We start from the raw sequence: 19,265 nt of genomic DNA on the forward strand, positions 1-19,265 counted from the left end.
GGCTTTTTAACCAGCCCCTAGACACTGAGATTTCAGTGCTTGAGGACATGTGCTGTTTTCACGAGGCTTTGTTTTTAAAATCATGTCCCAAGATATTCCTTTGTCTTTGTGTAGGGCCTTTCCGTAAGGGTGGCTTAGGAAAGTCTAAGCCTCCGATATGCTCACTAACTCACCGTTCAACCCATCTCCGGTATGAGGCTGAGCTAAGTGTTCAGTTCTGATTCTAGGCACTTGGGGTCTGCTGATTAACTAGTCCTGGGTGCTTTCCATGACCAACAAGTCTGGACTTCAGGGAGATGGGGCTGAACAAGAGTGGACACCTGTGTACCTGCCCACAGGTGCATCAGAGTCCCCCAGAGCATCTTCAGGGTCCTTCCTGCAAATGATCCCCCATCAGTGCTTCTTTGTTTTCCTTTTCAGAGACAGAAGGAATATCTCCTAAACGAGAGCATCTTTCCCAAGGGCAAGGCCTAGGTAGTGACCTTTCTCTCTTCCTCTAGTCGCACCACCGTTGATGGTTACCATCTGATGTTTGGGTCCCAAGGGCTCATTGTTCAGGGATGAGAGAAGTTCATTTGGTTGGTAAGGCCTTCTGGATGCTTCACTGATCCAGGGATCCAATCAGAAGAGCAGAGTAGTTTCTATAAAAACACAGAGCTGACAAACATTACAATCAAACTCAGCTCTGGATGGCTTGCAAGACATTGGTATGGTTGAACCGAGGAGAATCATAAAGAAAACTTTGCCCAAGTTAACAACTTGGTTGTAACAAAACCTCAGATTCTAAACTTCATATTCTTTCTGGAGCAGATTCTGCCATACCATGGGAGAAGAGGGGCCGGTGGAGACTCACCAGAGCCTAATATTGGATTTTTAAAAAAATGTTTCCACAGCCCAGAAAGGACCGGATGGGACAGTCATTCCCAATAACTACTGTGACTTCTGCTTGGGGGGTTCTAACATGAACAAGAAGAGTGGGAGGCCGGAAGAGCTGGTGTCCTGTGCAGACTGTGGACGCTCTGGTGAGTGTGGCCCCTTCTCGCATCATGTGCCCGTAGACCAGGAACTCTTCCACTCGCACTTCTCTGCCATCTTGTGGGGGTCAGGGGCTGAAGGGTGGGTGCAGAAGTGACGGTGATGATACTTCGAGTGGAGATGGGTTTTCAGGTTATTTTGATTTGTTCCTTCTTGAGGCTTACGAACTAGAAGTTATGCCCTGGGATCTGGGGAAAAGGGAAAGAAGAAGGTTTGGGCTTTTGTCTGTCCGGCCTTTCTGTGAGGTGTATATTTCTTTGTGTGTGTTGTTGTGGACGACAGTGAGACAGTGTGGAAACAGCCGGAGACACAGGCAACGTGCTTCCTTGTATCGGGTGACATGCCCGTAACAAAGAGGTGCGTTGGTTCTGCAGAAGTGCCCGGGGCAAACCGGAAGAATGTGGAAACGTGAATACTGGGAGAGCAGCCACATCTGGAGCTGTGGGGGGCACAGACCCCTGCGCTTCTGGGTAGCTGCATAGATGCCACCCCATTGGCCACTTATCCCATTTTCTCATGTGGAAAGCAAAAGAGAGCCCGGTCGATCAAGGAGGCAAAGGGCAGGTGTTCTTAGGACTCCTCTGCAGTTGACTTGGCATGTTTTGAATTTTCATCTTCAGTCTATTCAGAGACTAAAATTGGTCTTGTTCTTCCATTCTTAGAATGAGCACAGGTCTTCAAGTTTTGTGCAAGCTGTTTTGCTTTCAAATTCCATTATTTTGCGCTGGATCGTGGTTGGCTTTTCATATTGTTTTATGTTATAACGAGGCCAAAGTGCAAGGCAGGGAGGAGAGAAGGTTTCAGACTCATCTTTAGTCTCATCAACTGCTGACTGGTAGGTGAAATACAGTTTGGTTGGGTGGTTCGTTCCACCAGCCAGGAGTCATGGCTCCTTCCCACCTCTCTACCCAGCATCTGTTCTACTCCTAGTCCTGAGAGAAGGCCTGAGATGACCACACCCGGCTTTACTATAGCAGCTCAGTTCTTCCCTCGCTCCGTCCGCAGACATTAGCTTTAGTCCTTTTGTATTTGGTCTTGGGTTGTTTAAGCTTTAAGACTGACTTGAACAGCAAATCAGTAATTGGAAAAGCACTGTGGTTTTTACTGCATACAACCCTCCGCATTTAACCCTTAAGGACCCTGACAGGGTGGCCCATCTGTGCAATTCTGTCAATCCCTTCACTTGCCAAACGTGATACCTAACGTTGAACTCTTTATCCTACTGGTGCCAGCTTAGAAGAGAGGGCCCATGGGACAGTGGAGGGGTTTAGATACTCAGAAAGAAAATGAAACAAATGAAATTCACTTCAGCATTTTTAAAAAGCAAGCGATCAGACAAAATCTTTACCACCAGAAACCAAGTTACTTGGTGGCATGATACTCTAGGCAGAATTTTATGGACTGCTATGGGTTTGGGAGGAGTTAGAGAAGGCAGCTTCAGAATTCTCAGTGAAAACTTCTGAAATTTCTCCTCTCCCTTTCCTACAAAAGACGGCTACTTGGATCTGATCCACGGGGGACCAGAAGTGGGCAGTTGTTTTTTTCTGTACAAAGCTTCTCTCTTCACAGCCTTTACTCAGCTTCTTCTTCCAAGGATCTGTCTGCTGTGTGACTCAGGGGGCCATTTTATACCAGCCTAGGTGTTCTCGTTGCATTCGCCAGGGATTAATTTTGGTGGATAATTTAGTCAAGGTCTGACTCTGATGTTCCTGAAATAGTCAACATCTTGGGAATAAGCAGGTGGCATTAGCCCATGGGATATGCTCGTTAAGGCAGGTGGGCCAATACTTCTTCTCTAGGACCTCCCTGGAGTCCTTCCAAGGAAGAATGTGGAGCTCAGAAGAGCTGTCTTTTCCTTCCCATCTACCCCACTACCTACTTTTCCTGGGAGAAAAAGTGAGATTCCAGAAATTGGCACCCTAAATGGTACCTTATGACCTCATCGGGGGCAGTCCTGGGGCCCATTTGGAACGTGAAAAAGTCTCTACCGGAGTTTTATAGACTTCAGGATACAGTCTTTTATTCGGCTTTTCCACCCCTACTTCCCACTTTCTCAGTGCTCTGAGTTAGATTTGACAACCCTGGACTTTCTGGAGTAACTCAGACCTGGGTGTGTTTAGGGCCTGGCGTGTGTGCGTGCATGCCTGTGTGCACACACACGTGTATGTGTATGTGCACGTGTGTGGGTGCAGATCACAGAAATGTCCTCCAGTGGTTAAAGAAAACGGGAGACTCTTTTATTACCTACCACTTATCAGACTTTCCAACTTCTTTTTGCTTTCAGTGCAAATGAACTACATGATGTAAGGGCAGAATTGAAAGGGTATGGAAAGAATGGGATTAGAAACGGGTAAAAATAAAAATAAAACGGATGGAGGCTTAACCACCTTGACTGGGTTATCTGACAGTAATACCTTTGTAAAGCTGACTGTCAAAGTGAAGGACAAACATTGTGCAAAGAAACGCCAACTGAAAACACCAAAGAAATACCAACCAGGCTTAAAAACCACCAAGGAAACGCATTGTCTGGGGTGGGTTGAGCGAGCGTGCATGCGAATGTGTGCCTTCGGAAGAGAAGAAAGAAAGATTGTGGTTGAATCTTGCACTGTCAGAGCTGTGGACAAATATATTATGGTAGAGATGATGCCTTTTCAGGGAGGGGAGAATCCTTTTCCCTGGAAATGTTGGCTTTGTCCCGTTACCCCAAACCCCTGTCACCAGGTGACACACCCAGTTAATCCCTTTTGGTGTGAAATGGTTTATGATTTTGCTATTAAGAATAACACTGTAATAATGTAATAAGAATATTAATAATGCTGTCTGTTGCTTAACCCATGTGCTGATATATTCATCATACATGTCAGCTCATTTGGGAGGAGAAGGCAGGAAGGAGAAGGAGGCAGCGGCCGCAGCACGCACCACGGAGGACTTATTCGGTTCCACGTCAGAAAGTGACACCTCAACTTTCCACGGCTTTGATGAGGACGATTTGGAAGAGCCTCGCTCCTGCCGAGGACGCCGCAGTGGCCGGGGTTCGCCCACAGCAGATAAAAAGGGCAGTTGCTAAACGCACGGAATGGACTTTCTGGGCAATTAGCCATCACCCTGTGACTTTGGTCATTGCTCTGGTTCTGATATATATATTTTTTTAATGAAAGACAATTTAGGTTTTCCCTTCATCCTTGCTTTTTCCTCTCACTTTCCACTTGTCCCTCCCCCTTCCTTCCCTTTATTTAGGGTACATACAGCAGAAGCACAGACTACTGAAACAAAACAGAACAAAAGAAAGAATAACAGTCCTTCAGAGAGATGGCATCGTGATGTACTATTTATTTTCCATAGAAATGGGAAGTTAGGCGGATTATCTCGTTTTTTGGGGGGAGGGGATCTTTTTGACATGAGCAGAGTTGATTTCCTCAGTTTTCCCATTTATTGGCAAAACGAAGAGAGGAGGAACATTGGGTTTGGAAACAAAGAACCAATAACGTTAAAAAATGATATTTTATATCTTCTAGCTATGATTAGAAGCAGGCCTTTTTTTTTTTTTTTGAGACAGAGAGAGAGAGAAGGGAAATCAAAGAAACTGAAGTAATATCCTGTTTGAAGAAAGCCTGTATGGGGGAGGATTTCCTTGACGGGAGAGGATGGTACTTGGTACCCCACGGAGCTGGTGGCTCCCCACGGCAGACCCCCTCCCCATTTCTCCTCCCCCGACCTTTCCATCTTCCTCTCTGCTTGCGAGAACATGCCAGCAGTTCCTGAGAAGCCGGGCAGCCTGTGTGTGGCCCCCGTCCAGCCCCTGGGCCCTGACCTGCAGCGCCTGTGGGATCCTCCTTCTCCGTCAGCAGAGCTGCTGTTTTCTTGTTGCTGGTTTTTTCCTCACTTTCCTCCTGGTGGAGAGCAATTTCCAAACACAGGAATGGAGTATAAGCAGAAAGTCGTGGACTCAACAGTGACCAAACCACCCGAGGCCGCGCTCATGGAAGAAAGGACGTTACTTCACAGTAGATTTCCCTCTCCCCTCACCCCTGTTTAAAAACGTATAAATACCCATTGGATGATCAAGTCTCCCATATTTCTTCTATTTTTTATAGTGCCCTCCAGGCACTTTGTTTTATGTTTCCAGTAGCACCTCCTGAAATAAACCAAAGCAACACTTGCTCAAGGCCCCTGGGGTGATGAAGACCATCTACCTTGTTGGTCAGCCAGTCCCAAGGATGAACAGCTGTGCGGTCCTAGTCAAAAGGTATGTCCTGGCTGACGTGTCTTACAATAAGGGAAAACCATCATAGTTGTTTTAAGTTTATTCCTTCTTTCTTTTTTTCCTTTCCCCCGCTCCTAACTTGTCTTTTGTTTTTCTGGGTTCGGACCCCCTTATTCGTGTGGGAGTGGCCACTGGAACATCTTCTACCCAGCCATCTGCTGTCTGTGTGTGCATGCATACCTATGTGGGCCCAGGCCTAGGTGTGGGATCTGAGGCTTGCTTGGGCTCTGGGAGGCTCTGTGTGGAGAATGGTGGACTTCTGGCTTCAACTGCAAGAGAAAACGGCTGGGGAGTGCTTGGCTAACTCTGCCTTCCTTGGCCATACCTGGAAGCAGAGTCCAGGGAACTGAGGTTCGAGTTGGCTGCTGTCCTTGGGTAGGAATTGAGGGGGCTGCATGTCTAGGGTGGAGCTCCTTGCTCCAGTTACCAATTCAACAGCCAGGGGGATGCATCCAAGTTAAAGAAGATCTCTGATTAGGCACAACATTCAACCTAGTTGATTTGAAGATTCTAAGCTCCCACTAAGTGTGGTCAGGGTCTCCGGCCTTCATGAGAGCGTAGGTCCAGAGATGTAGGCACTGCCCTTTGGCTTGGGTTGGGAGATCCAAGAGGCTGCCCAGGCAACAGGCTTAAGTGTCTGGGAAGATCTGCTTTGACAATCCAGCCTTTGCAGAACTCACGAATTAGACCTCTCATTAAAATAACAAACCAACCCAACAGAAGAAAGGTCCAAGCAAAGAAACCAACAAAAGGACTCCTTGTGCTTCCCTGGTAGCCTGAGACAGACAGGGCTTCCACTTTCCTCCTGCTTGAAATGTGTAAGTGCTCTCCTGGGCGTTTGTGCTCAGTTGTGAGAGAATGAAAGGAACCACGTCACCCACTTTGGGGATGTTCTACCTAATCTGTATGTGGCCCTGTTCCTAGGAAATATGGCATAAACCTCCAACATTGTAATATTCCTACATGCTCACGTGTGTGAAAAAGCCAGCGTAGTTGGTTCCAGTTGGTTTCTGCTTAGGGGATACAATCTGCTCTTGCTGTCATCCTCCACCTCTTTACTTCATCTGTTCTGTTACTTTGACTCAGACATTGGATTCACAGCATTACGACTTGCTCTCACTGGTAAAATGTGAGCTTCTACATTAATAAAAATATGTCCAACCAATCTATACTGTCATTTGTAATCTTGTATTGGGTTCGCCAAAAAGTTCGTTCGGGTTTTTCTGTAAGAGCGTATGGAAAAACCTGAACGAACTTTTTGGCCAACCCAACAGTTGTTTGTAGTCCTGAAATTCTCAATGACAGCTTGACTTTGAACTTGAAATTTTTAAAAACCCACATAATCAAAACAAATTATAAAAAGTCACCTAATTTCAGAGTCTAGCTTGGGGTTCTGAGGGAGAACCAATAATGAACTGTCTAAACACACTCCCATGGAAAGATTTATCTGAGGATGACTACTGCTTATCTATTTTAGTTTTACTAGTATAGCTTGATCTTCAGTGTCTCTTGCTAGAGGTGGCAGATATCCTCATCTTTCTCAGTTGGTGTAGCCAAGATGAGCATAGTCACGCATCTTAGCATTGCCTGAGTACCTTGTCTCACCTTGCGAACAGTATCTTTCAACAGACTCAAAATTTACATCCTTTAAAAAAACAGGAGAAGAACTGGAAGGGACTTTGAAGATAATCAAGTTCAAATCTTTCACTTTTCATTGAGAAAGGTCAACCCGGAGAGACTGAGTTACATTTGAAAGGGTAAAATGGACATTGCTTTGGAGGAAAATGTCTTAAGGGGAAGGAAGAAAACTCTGAAAGGAGGCATAGGAGGAGGAAGCTGGCTTTCCTGGATTTCCAAATGCCTTGATGGTCATTGTTATATCTTTATCTTCCTTTCTTTATATGGCCAAACATTTATATGCCAGGTCTTGTTCTGTTTCCCCTGGAATAGTTCATTTAATCCTCTTGACTACCCGTGAGGTAGGTGCTTGTATTATCCACAATTTACAGATGAGGAAACTGAGGCTTAGTAATTGAATGTACCTGAAGCCCTGCAGCTAATAAGGAGCCAGATTTTGGTCCTTGGCAACCTGACCCCAGGACTCATACTATTTACTTTTGTTATTGTTCTGTGCTGCCCCTTGCATATACATGGAAAAAAAATATATACATATATATCTCCCTTCCCTTTTCTCAGGCCTTTAAAAGGTGACTTTATTAAAAGCGATTTCAAAACTGAAGAGTAAGCAATTAGATCCCCAAAAGATAATTCCAATTAAAATTCTGTGCAGAATTTTATAGAGAGCTCATCTTCTAAATCATCATTTCCATACGTTCCCTCCTGATGCCTATTAGGGACAAAGATCTACTTTTTTGCGACCTCAGAAATTGCAAGAGTTGTGTGAGCAGTCAGCGCATCTATCGTTTTGTTGTTGCTTTTGTTAAGAAAAGTATTGATACTCAAATATTAATATAAAATAAATTAGAATCATCAGGATGAAAATGGTCTGACTAGTTTCTTTTATCATCATGTCAGTAAAGCACCACCCCAAATCCTTCAGAAATGTCACCTAATTTTCTGAGACCTAGCCCAAAGATAGGAGAATCAAAGATAATAGAACTTTCTAAATTTGTTGCAACATTCAAATCCCCTGGGGGGAACTGCTGATGTAAAGGTGATTATTGTTGTTGTTTACCTGTTGTTTTTTCCTACCTAGGACAATCTAATCCTTTACATCTGTTACTGAGACTATGTAGAGAGTAGAACCTCTAATCACCATTAACACTGGGAGTGAGTGTTAATTTAATTTTTTATAGGTACTTTAAAGTCACCAATGCAATTTGCTGCTGGTATTTTAGAGAGAAGGATTTAATAAAAAAATATGATGTTCACATCAATAGTGTCCCTTTAAGTCTTCCTGCTTACTTTGCATCTCTCTTTGCACCTAATGGGTATTGCCCCACTGCCTTTATATAGCACTTGAAGGAACACAAGATCATTACTTGGGGAGAGAACTAAAGACTGTTCGGAGGTTCTCACTTCATGGTGGAATAAAGTTAATTAATATTATCCCAATATGCCTCCTGTTACATATGATGAACATGATCTTGAACTTAAAGTTTGAGCAGACTCATGTATTAGGAATTTTTCTGTGGGGGATCTTGTTCAGCCATTGGAAGTGACGTTACTTGTGTTGTGTATTTTCTGAGTGAGGCATTTTTGATCCAGGGAGTAGAAGACTAGAGTAGAAAAGTTCTGGGTTCTGGACTCAATTCCTGTGTGAGTTTGTTTCTGTGTATCTCTGCCATGGTTTCTCTATCCCTAGGATATGGATGTTCCTTACCCTATCATAATATATAACCAACATTACCTCACCATGATTCTTAAAACAACCGCGTGAGGTAGAGTGGAGGTTATTTATTTCCATTTTGCTTATGAGGAAACTGAGGTTCGTTCAGGTTAAATGACTGGTCTGAGGTTCCAGGGTCAGTAGGTGTTATCTGGGTCTTCTAATACTCTTTCCTCAGGCTGTAGTGATGTCTCCACAGATCTCACTTTGAAGATTTCTTGAGTAAAATTAGTCAAGGGCTTTGAGGTCTTTCATTCAAGACCTTACTGGATTGAGAAGAGGCATCTGATGCTGTAAAACCAAAAAACCCCCAAGCTATTATCATCTTAGAATCCTGTTGAGAGGTTAGGTCTAAGTCTTCATGAACCTTCCCAAAGAACTGAGGTTGAGCTTTCTAAATGGTCAATGTGCTGATGGTGACATCAGGGTGGGGGTGAGGGTGGGAGGAGTGAGGTGGCAGGGAGTGAACACTTCAGGCTGTGTTTTGTTCACATACCCAAGTACTTCTAACACTGAAACATTGAATTATATGATACTGTTGCACTTAATAAAAGTGATTTCTGACCATTTACTCAAAATAACAGTTTAGGAAAAAACGTTCAGCTTGATTGATTTACAAAACAGCTGAGAGTGATGGAAGATCCCTGTCAGAACTAAACTTTACCAACTTTTTATTGGCTAAAAAGCATTGGCAATTAGGTTTCCAGAGTATTTCAACACTGGTCCTTAACCAATGACTAAGACTTAAATTTTTTTTAAGTTTTGAAATAAGTTCATACTTACAAAAAACTTGCACAAATAATAAAGAGAATTCCCACATACTCTTTACCCAGATTCTTCAAATAACCACAGTACAATGATCACAACCAAGAAATTCACGTTGAGGCAATACTACAATCTACAGACTCTATTCAAATTTTGCCAACTGTCTCACTCATGTCCTTTTTCTAGTTCAGGGTCCAATCCAGGATCACATGTTATGTTTAGTTGTCATGTTTTCTTAAAGTTCTTTAATCTGGGGTAGTTAGTTCCACAGTCTTTCTCTGACCTTCATAACCTTGACACCTTTGAAGAATACTGGCTATCATTTCATAGGAAGTCCTTCACTTTAGGATTGTGTGCTGTTTCCTAATGATTGAAAGCAGGTTATGCATTTTCGGTAAGAATACCACAGAAATGAGGTTGTATCCTTCTTAGTGCATAGTGTCAGGGGGTTCATGATTGATTTACTGCATTACGAGTGACTTAGAAATTTGGCCCTTAAGCTGAGGTTCAGGCTAGTATGTTTGTAGACCTTGGAGGAAAATATTTTCACTCATTTTGTGGCTAGGGACTGAGTAATAGCAGCTCAGCCCTGTGAAGGATAGGATGAAATTAAACATGGGGCCAGTGGATTTATTTGCAATCTAGTTGGGCAGACTAGATATTCATAAGTAGTTAAAAATGTGTAAGAGTGTCATGGGGTGGTATGTGATTATTTTTGCTGGGAATCACAGTAGTCAGGGAGATTTTCTTAGGGGAAGCCATCCAGATCAACAAAGAGCTCTAGCTTGACGGTTTAATCTGTAGGCAAAAGTGTCTATTGTCAGAGAGAATGGAGATAGAGCTCAACAAAAAGCAAAGCTGGGAATCACAACCTGAAACATGTAAAATGGCAAAAATCACATTATTTTTTTTAAAGTGCTTAAGTATTGTTCTGTAGCATTTTGTTCATGTCACTAGGATTAGTGCTTATTACAACATACTAGGATTTTTTTGTAGTCTTTCTCATCAAACAGATGATAAGTTCCTCGAGGGCAAAGATGATGTCATTCGTGTCCCTTGGACAGTACCCGACACCATTGTGCCATAATTATTTGTTGAAACAAACAGAACTGAGCAATGTTTCTGAGCTAATTAGTGGAAGGATTTAGTGTCTCATTCTATGCATAGTGGATGTTCAAGAAATTTTGTTGGCAGAAAGGTTGAAGTTGTAGCTGGACACAGCAGCCATTGGTCAAGTGAGGAGGTAGATGAGAGCCAGGAGGCAGTGATGTGGGGTGGGGGGAAGTGAATGAGGACATGAGGATGGGGTGAGGGGGAAGTTGAAGATGTGTGGAGGGATGGAAAGTAAGCCTCCTGAAGGGGACTGAGAGGAGGAGACCAAGACATAGCAGGACATTCCCAGTGGCCTGCAGTTGGCCCAGAAAGAGAAAATGGATTTAGGAGCAGAAAGTTGGGAACCAACCAGCTATTTTCGAGATGGCTTAAGTAGGGCAGAAGAAGACTCGTGTGTGTGTGTGTGTGTGTGTGTGTGTGTGTGTGTGTGTGTGTGTTGGGGGGTCAAAGGTAGAAATTTGAGGAAATGGAAAGGGCATGGGGTATGGTTATGAGACAGACTCACCAAATGAGCGGCAGAGGGGCCAGGGCGTCTGGGCCATTGGAATAGGGACAGGAAGACTCCTCGCAGGGGGTGAAAGTCTGACTGAAAGCCCAACTTGGCAGGTGCTCTCTGGGAGGTCTGGAGAAAGGCCAGCTGTTCTGTCACTGGAGTGAAGGGGCTGGAGGAGGTGGAACAGTGAAGAGATGAGCATGAGGGAAGAGGAGGGGAACCTGGGAAGGGGCAGCAGAGAAGCATATCTGAGAGGGAGACAGAGGGATGGGATGGGATGGAGAGGAAAGAAACAGGAACAGGTGTGGAGGGAGGGCTCGGTGGTGGGTGGAAATGAGGCCTTTCTCAGTCTCCCTTTGAAAGCATAGGTGGATGGGTAGAGTCTTAGCTTTGGAAATCCATCTAATCCAGTCCTATACACCTGACCAGTGAGTCATACCTTGGGTACTAGGAGAGATAGGGGATGGGAAGGGGAGTTTCAACTTGGAAGAGGCTGATTGGCTCATTTGATTTTGAACTTTGTTCCCTGCTGGCTTGGCCGCTTTCCAGTTGGACCCCACTCCACCCCGGCCCCTGCTTTCCTCCTTCCCTCGCCACTCAGAGTGAGCTGGACACTCTAGGGGGCACCCACCTCTGCCCTCAAGAACTGCTTCTGGGGTGAAATGTGATAGTACTTGGTTTTCTTGCTTACTCCTTTGTGCCGACTACTCCATTCCAAAGACCAAGATAACGTGGCAGATTTCGTTTCGGCTAGAAGCAAAATCCATGCCTGGTTGGTAACCATCCAGGCTAAAGGACCCACCGGGTTTGAACTGCCACCACGTTCCAAGGCTGACACTTGGGATCACGGGGCTAGTTGAGGACTGGAACAGATATCTTGGCTTGATTCTCTGTCTGAGTAATTCTGACACCCTTGGAATCACTTGGGGCAGGATTAGGGGTGAGAGTGTAGGCATCAAAGCAGTGTCCTTTTGTCCTTTAGACCAAATGGGGCGTCCGTTGGGGTTTTCTATGACTGCACCTGGTCCTGTACCATAGAAACTACTCATTTCCACTTAGGTGACAGGCGACAGATTATATCGTAATGGTCTTTCTGGAGTATTTTAACAGGGAGAAGATTGTTTGTTTCATTTCCAAGTAGAGGAGAAAAAAAAGATTTTGCCAACACCCAGTTTTGCCTACTACGCCACCTAGGAATTGAAAAATCCAGCTGCATCCTGTTTCTTGTGTCATTCTGTTGCCCAGGAGCAACTGACCTGCCCCATTCCTGATTGATTTCGAGCTGCTGTTGTTAAAGGCACAAGAAACACTAGTTTGGTTCTCGTTGTACACAGCCGTGGCCTCATTCATGTGGCAATTAGTTAGTTGTTTCCGTTCTTTCTTTCTTTTTTTTTTCCAATTCATTTCATTTCCACCACTTCCTTAATTTAAATCTTTCTTTTTTAGGCAGTTGTCCTGTGCCGTTGTTTTTTGTTTTATCTTTCATTGCCTTTCCCTCTGCAGTCCACACTATGGCCCGGGGACTCTGGCGTCCTTCAAGCAAGCCATTTCCGAAGAAGGTGGAAAGAAGCCACGAGGATTTGCGCCTCTTCCTCCTCCTCTTCCTCCTCCTTCTCTTCCTCTTCCCTTGCCTGGCCCCCTCCTGCGCATGTGTTTCCGCCAACACAGGAGCCTGGATTGTGGAAAAGCCTCCAGCACAACTCAGCTCAGCTCAGAGAAGTCTCTGGAATGGCCTCACTTTGTGCAATAAGAAGATTTTTTTTTTTTTAAATCCTCCATTACATTTTCTGTAAGTGTCTGTGAGAAAGTATCCAGGTCAGACTGGAATTGCTCTACAATAGAAATAACTGAACACAAACAGACTGACAAAAGAAAAAAGAGTTAACTATTTTATTTATTTCAATATTTAAAAGAAAAGGTGCTGTTGTGGCACGGTATTTTTGTTTAAAGTACCTTCAACTTCAAAAGTTAAAAGCAATTTTGTGAAGACATGAAAATCAAAAGAGGACTTAATGTAAAATAAAGACTGCATATTAACTCTAAGGAAAAGTAGCCCACATTTTTAATAAGAGAATAAAGATCAACTCTGCTCTCTCAGGCTTTTGAAAAAGCCATTCATGTATGTTCTTTAGGTATTTTTATTTCTGCAAGTTGGATGTGGTAAGTGAGGAGTGATCAGTTTTTTTTTTCCTTCTTCTTCAAAAGTCTATTGAAAGTGTTTGATTATGTGTTAAGACTTGACTGAAATAAATTAGCCACAAGGGCTATCAGCAGTCTCTCTGCTCCCCCCAAAACAAACAGACAAACAAACAAACTCTCCCCTCACCCAAGGCAAGCCCCATTTATGTGAGGTCAAGAAGCAGCCTGCCTCCTGGTTATCATGTTTGACAAGGCCTAGCTCTGAAAGGAATTCCATCTAGCGATTAAATGTATCTCTACGAGTTCAATAGATTTGAACAAAGACAGCTTTGTTTAAAATAGTACAGTGAAGGCAGAGAGAAAGAGAGAGGGGAAAAAGAACAAAAAATAAACATCAGCTGGGATGATATTAATTCTGTTCCCTAACAGCTCCTAGAGGAGACTTGCAAAGGGAGCCGGCTTTGGGGGCCTGAGATGCTGGGTGTCCCCAAGGCAAGGAAGGCCAGCCTGAAAGACTGGAAGCCTCAAATTCAGTTGCTGGTGGGGGTAAAAAGGAGAAAGGCGAGTGGTCTGACCTGTCCTTCTATGGCCATGTTGGTGGAAGTGAAGGTGGATTATGAAATGCATTCAGCATTGTGTCTGAGGCCTAGTGAAGGAGCTGGGGTGACCGGCCGGGCCACCGGGTTCTACTCCCAGTCTTACACGTTCATGCTCTTGAGTTTCCCTCACTGGCGAGCAGAGTCATAATGATCAACGCACAGTCTAACGCTGGATATTTCTCTCCGCAAAAGTCTTGAGCGGCAGTGTTAGTGAAAGGGTTCTGAGCCCGAGAGTCTCTCTTTCGCCTTTGCAAGGGCAGATTAGATGGGCACGGACTTCTTGCCAGCCCTTTCAAGGCCAGTCCCTGGAGGAGATCACCAGGAAGGTCTCTGTATCATTTTGTAGTCCTTCCTTTGACATTTTCTGAGAGAAAATGTCCTTTTTCAAGATGCTAATAATTATAATAATAATCCACTCTCCAACCAACTCCCACAAGTTATAACATGTGTAGAATCATGGTAAAGCTTTGCATAATGTAGGGTTTGTATCAAGTTTGTGTACGTTTCTGTTAAATAAAAGTCTGTTTCCAATGCTCCTATAGCATCTCTGTAAATTTTGCTTTTCCAACCTCATCCTGCATGAGTTCAACTTTCATACCGTCCTGTAGAAGGGACTCCTGAGAGGATTCTGCCCCTCTGCATGCCCGGGATTTGTTGAACCCTGTTGTTTTATTTAGAAGCGCAGTCTAGAACAGAGGTTGCCACTGGCTCAGCTGACAGGCGGTGGCTTGGAAAGTGAACAATGTCCAGGGTTGGTACCAGCGTCTGAGCTTTGAGTCCAGAGTTGCTGTCACCTACCCACCATCACCACGGCCACTGTCAACCTCTCCATGGCCTAAATGGATTTATGGAGAGCCTAGTTATGGATACTGACTTAATATACCCGTCCAATGTTGCCGTCGCACCTGTGCTAAGGTAGTCTTGCACGAGAATGCAAGATTTAGCGTGTGCTTGGAAAAAGCTGAGAGGTTACTGTTCCACTGCCTGAAAGGTAGTGATGTAGCCTCCCCAGCTGCCAGTTGGTGCAGCTGTAAACCGACCACCCCCCTGCCTGAGAGAGGTTTCTCCCATCTTCTCTGTGGGGCCCTCTAGGTCAGAGAGAATAGGACCAGCCTCTCGGGCCAGGTCTTGCCCTCTGAGCATTGCCAGCTCACGCTGAGGCCAGGTGGAGAGGGAACATGACATCATGTTGCTCCTGCTAGCATGTTCTATCTTACTTTAAAATGAACGTCACCTCGTGACATTCATTATGGACTTTATACATTTCTCTAGCAGTAAAAAGGATTCTTTCCCCCCAATCTACCCTCCTTAGGCTTTTTTCTTTTTTTTACTGTGGCAAAATATACATGACATACAATTTAAAATTGTAACTGTTTTTAAGTGTATGGTCAGCGGCATTATTTACATTCACATTGTTGTGCAGCCATCGCCACCATCCAACTCCAGAACTTTTTCATCTTCTTCAATTGAAACTCTATACCCATTAAACGCCAACTCTCCATTTCTCCCTCACCCCAGCCCCTGGCAATCACCATTCTACTTTCTGACTCTGTGAATTTGACTATTCTAGGTACATCATGTAAGTAGAATCATGCAATATTTGTCCTTTTGTGACAGACTTGTTTCTCTTAGCGTAGTATCTTCAAGGTTCATTCATGTTGTAACATGTCGGAATTCCATTCCTTTTTAAGGTTGAACAATATTCCATTGCGTGTATATGTCACCTGTTCTTTTCCCATTCATCTGCCTGTAGATACTTGGCGTAGAAAGGAAGTTTTGCACATTTATGACACACCCACTTCCTACAGCGACTCATTTGAGACATTAGATCCAATTCAGAGGTTACCTAGAGGATTCAGTATCTTCTGAGGAGGGAAGTGATTACACCCGAAATCTTCCTTCTACTTCATACCTTGGAAAAGGGTACTTTGATGGGCGAACACTTTCTACCCAAAGTGTGTTTTACCTCACGACTAAGTCTTTCTTTGTAGAGACTGTCTTTGGGCTGCTTGTAGGGATGAGATGTCTAGCATGGAGCTATAGTATCAGCGTAAATAAGGATAGAGGAGACCCAGGAGAATCTAATGTCTCTAATGGCAGGTCCTGAGGGCAGGGACTGCCTTTTCCAAATAACTGATGGTGAGTTGTTGGCAAAGCCTGTGTGTGCTTTCTGTCTGTAGGTGATCACTGACCAAGTGGGAGGGGGAAAGTATACATGTGAGCCAGAGAATGAGAAAGATGAAAAGAAGTCATTTTTCCTCATCCATTTGGAAATATATTAGTTTGTATAAAGCGTTAGCTCTGGGTTTGACATTCAGATGCCTACAGAGCAGGTATCTTTAGTGAGTAAAGCAGGCCAGGGATGAGAAAATGAACAGTGCCAGGGAGACAGGGAGTAGCCGTTATGCTGAGCTTCAGGGCACAGGGGAGCAACAGAGAGTTAGGGGGTGTGTAGAGCCAGAGAGCACCTGTGCTCTGAATGGGGCAGCTGCCACCAGCTCAAGGGATGCTGCCTGAAAGAACACGGGCCCAGGCTTCCCAGGTCTTCTGGGTTTTTAAGAGGGGCCAAAAATTCAAAAATTTTGGTGAGATCTCCCTATTTTAAAATGTTGGTTGTAAATTAAAAACACTGAAGATCCACTTTGTGTGGGTGAAACCAAAGGTGAGCATGTGGCAGACACCCTCTGAAGGCTGTGGGGCAGCTCCCCAAGGCTGGAAGTCTGGTTAAAGTTGAAGTCGAGGTTAGGATGCCTTGACCAAACTCTTTCATGACAGCAGAACCTTGACTTAACCTATGGAGGTGTCTAGTGTATCCTGCCTTAGAACTGTTATGTGCTGGGAATGGGTCCCTGGGTTGCTCTCTGGATGGAGCTAGATCATTATTCACCATGTGCTAGGGATTCAGGATGGGGTTCCAGTAAAAACATTCCCCCCATCCAGTCCTTTTCCCTCTGAAAGAGCTCCCCTTTAAAACTCTGGGCACAGCTGTATAGTTTAGAGATATGTTTTTTATTTCACTTTATTATTGATGATGAGTTATCTCTTATATCACATTTCTTTTACCCTTCTTTTCTAAGACCTTCAAATTATTCCATGAGACTAGAACGGAATTCAAGTTTTATTGTATCCCCAAACCAGCAAATTCACAACTGCTTTTGATTTAAAGAAAAACATATATGATATCTCACGAAGTGTCTTCTGAAATAAGATACATATAAGATGTAAAATACTTATAAATTTAAATAAAAATTCTGGAGGGATATATATATTTATATTATTTATAATATATATTTATATATACCATAATATATTATATATAACATATGTTTATCTATTATTATTATTACTCTAGAATTTTAATTTGGATTTGTCTTGTGATTTACATCTTCTATGCATCTTATTTCAGAGGACACTTTGTAAGAGAGCCAGGCCAGATTTCATGCAAAGTAGTATGCAAAAACTACTCACTTGGCTCAGGGTTTTTTTTTGTTTTGTTTTCTTTTGTCAGGGTGGAGAGAAGGTTATTCTGAATAAGCAATTTGTTTTCCTTGTGATTTATAATGAGGGGTTTGCAAACTTTTCCTATAATGACCCAGATAATAAATATTTCAGGCTTTGCAGGCCAGAAGTCTGTTGCAACTACTCAGCTCTGGAGTTGTAGCATGAAAACAGCCCAAGACAGTGTGTAAATGAATGGACATGGCTGTGTTCCTATAAAACTTTATTTACAAAAATAGGCAGCTGGCCAGATTGGCCCAAGGGCCACAGTTTGCTGATCCTTGATTTAGAAAGCAACTATTATACTGTTAAATTGGATGGTGATAATATTTAGGGCATTTTCTAGGTCTCAGGACTAAGGAAAGAGAATTTCACATCATGAGGTGAAAGGCTAGGGGTGCATTTCAGGGTCAGCAATGTCAACTGTATTGAGGCCTATTTGCAAAAATGTTTCAGAGCCAAAATATTCCATCAAAAGATTTTAGAAAGCTGTCTACTAGATTTTCCAGTTTGAGTGCCGAGTCCAAACTACAATAGTGCAATGCTTATCTAAAGAGTCTGTCAATAATCTAGCTAGTCTATGTGCTGGCCATACAGAATAGTGACTCTGGGGATGCAATGACTAATGTTCATCTCTGGCAACTTAAGTATGAAAAAAGGCCAACTTTAAAATGGACGGATTTGTGCAAATGCATGTCATCTTATGAGATAAATGATAATGGAAATTTAGTGGAACCTGACACAGGAGGCATGGAATTGCTGTAGTTAGAGAAATGGTCTCTTTCTGGTGACTACCGATTCTTCGATGACTGTGGCTCTGTGAAATTGTTAATCACGGGGTGTTTAACAATTGCTGTGATGCCTTTGAGGATGTTGCTGTGATGCCTTTCTTTCTAAGAACTCAGATTCTTTGGTCATATTCAGAATTAGGAGACTTCCCCCACCTCCTCAACCTCACATCCCAAAAGAACTGTTAAGAAATAATTTTCCTCCCTGAATGGTGGGGAAGATTCCTGATACCAGACATCCTATTGAATTAAAACCTTCTTACAGGGACTTCCCTGGTGCGCAGTGGTTAAGAATCCGCCTGCCAATGCAGGAGACATGGGTTCAATCCCTGGTCCGGGAAGATCCCACATGCTGCGGAGCAGCTAAGCCTGTGTGCCACAACTACTGAGCCTGCACTCTAGAGCCCACGAGCCACAGCTACTGAGCCCGTGTGCCACAACTACTGAAGCCCATGCGCCTAGAGCTTGTACTCTGCAACAAGAGAAGCCACCGCAATGAGAAGCCCGCGCACCGCAACGAAGAGTAGCCCCCACTCGCCACAACTAGAGAAAGTCTGCACGCAGCAACGAAGACCCAACACAGCCAAAAATAAATAAATAATTAAAATAAATAAATTAAAAAAAAAAACCTTCTTTCAAATTGAATAGGAGGTGATCCTGAAGGGTGGCCTCTGAGCTAGTCATGCCAGGTGGCAGCAGCTATGCCAAATGGACCCAAGATCCCTCTTTAGCCCTTATTAGAGGATGCTCAGTTGTTTGGAAGGATCTGTAACTTTTCAGATCTCAGGATACCTTTTAGTGGTGCTTTTTGCTAGGTTCCCCTGGTTATTTCCAAGTTTCCTTAAAAGGGGCAGGAGTTGGGATGGACATGTTATATGTCAGCTCCATTTGCTGCAAGCTCTATCCTGTGATCACATCTGAGGTCACCCAGATGTCAGCTTTTAGGCATAGACTAAAAAAAGGAGAAAGATTCTTCAGACCAAAAGTTAGAAACTCCTGTTATGTATTTTACATAAACATGGTATAAGCGGCACAATCCCTTGGTTACCTGATCTTTCCTTACACCAGAATAGGAAATACTTTGTTGAGAGGTGGTAACAGTGGCCATCAATGGTTTAGCACCAATCTGACTGATACAATTACATTGACTGTGCTGTTAGTGATCGCCCGGCAAGGCAAAATCATAGCTGAGATGGATCTGGAAGTCCTAGTGGAGCACTAG

The 19,265-nt window shown here is 43.7% G+C and overlaps 1 protein-coding gene across 2 annotated transcripts in view; it reads left to right on the top strand.

Annotated features, from left to right (window-relative positions):
* Positions 1–19,265, top strand: part of DPF3 (double PHD fingers 3) — a 266,033-nt gene that overhangs the window by 199,786 nt on the left and 46,982 nt on the right. Inside the window, exons 8-10 of one of the 2 annotated variants that reach the window (XR_010942065.1) lie at positions 894–1,022; positions 3,900–5,281; positions 12,523–14,290. Coding sequence is in view for 1 of the 2 variants with exons in the window: in XM_067731443.1 (XP_067587544.1) it covers positions 894–1,022 (129 nt within the window). In the remaining variant the exon portion in view is untranslated. Of the gene's footprint in view, positions 1–893; positions 1,023–3,899; positions 5,282–12,522; positions 14,291–19,265 lie in introns of those variants that run through there. The other variant, XM_067731443.1, reaches the window with a different exon arrangement.

The sequence above is a fragment of the Pseudorca crassidens genome, chromosome 1 (assembly GCF_039906515.1).
Source record: "Pseudorca crassidens isolate mPseCra1 chromosome 1, mPseCra1.hap1, whole genome shotgun sequence".
Classification (NCBI taxonomy): domain Eukaryota; kingdom Metazoa; phylum Chordata; class Mammalia; order Artiodactyla; family Delphinidae; genus Pseudorca; species Pseudorca crassidens.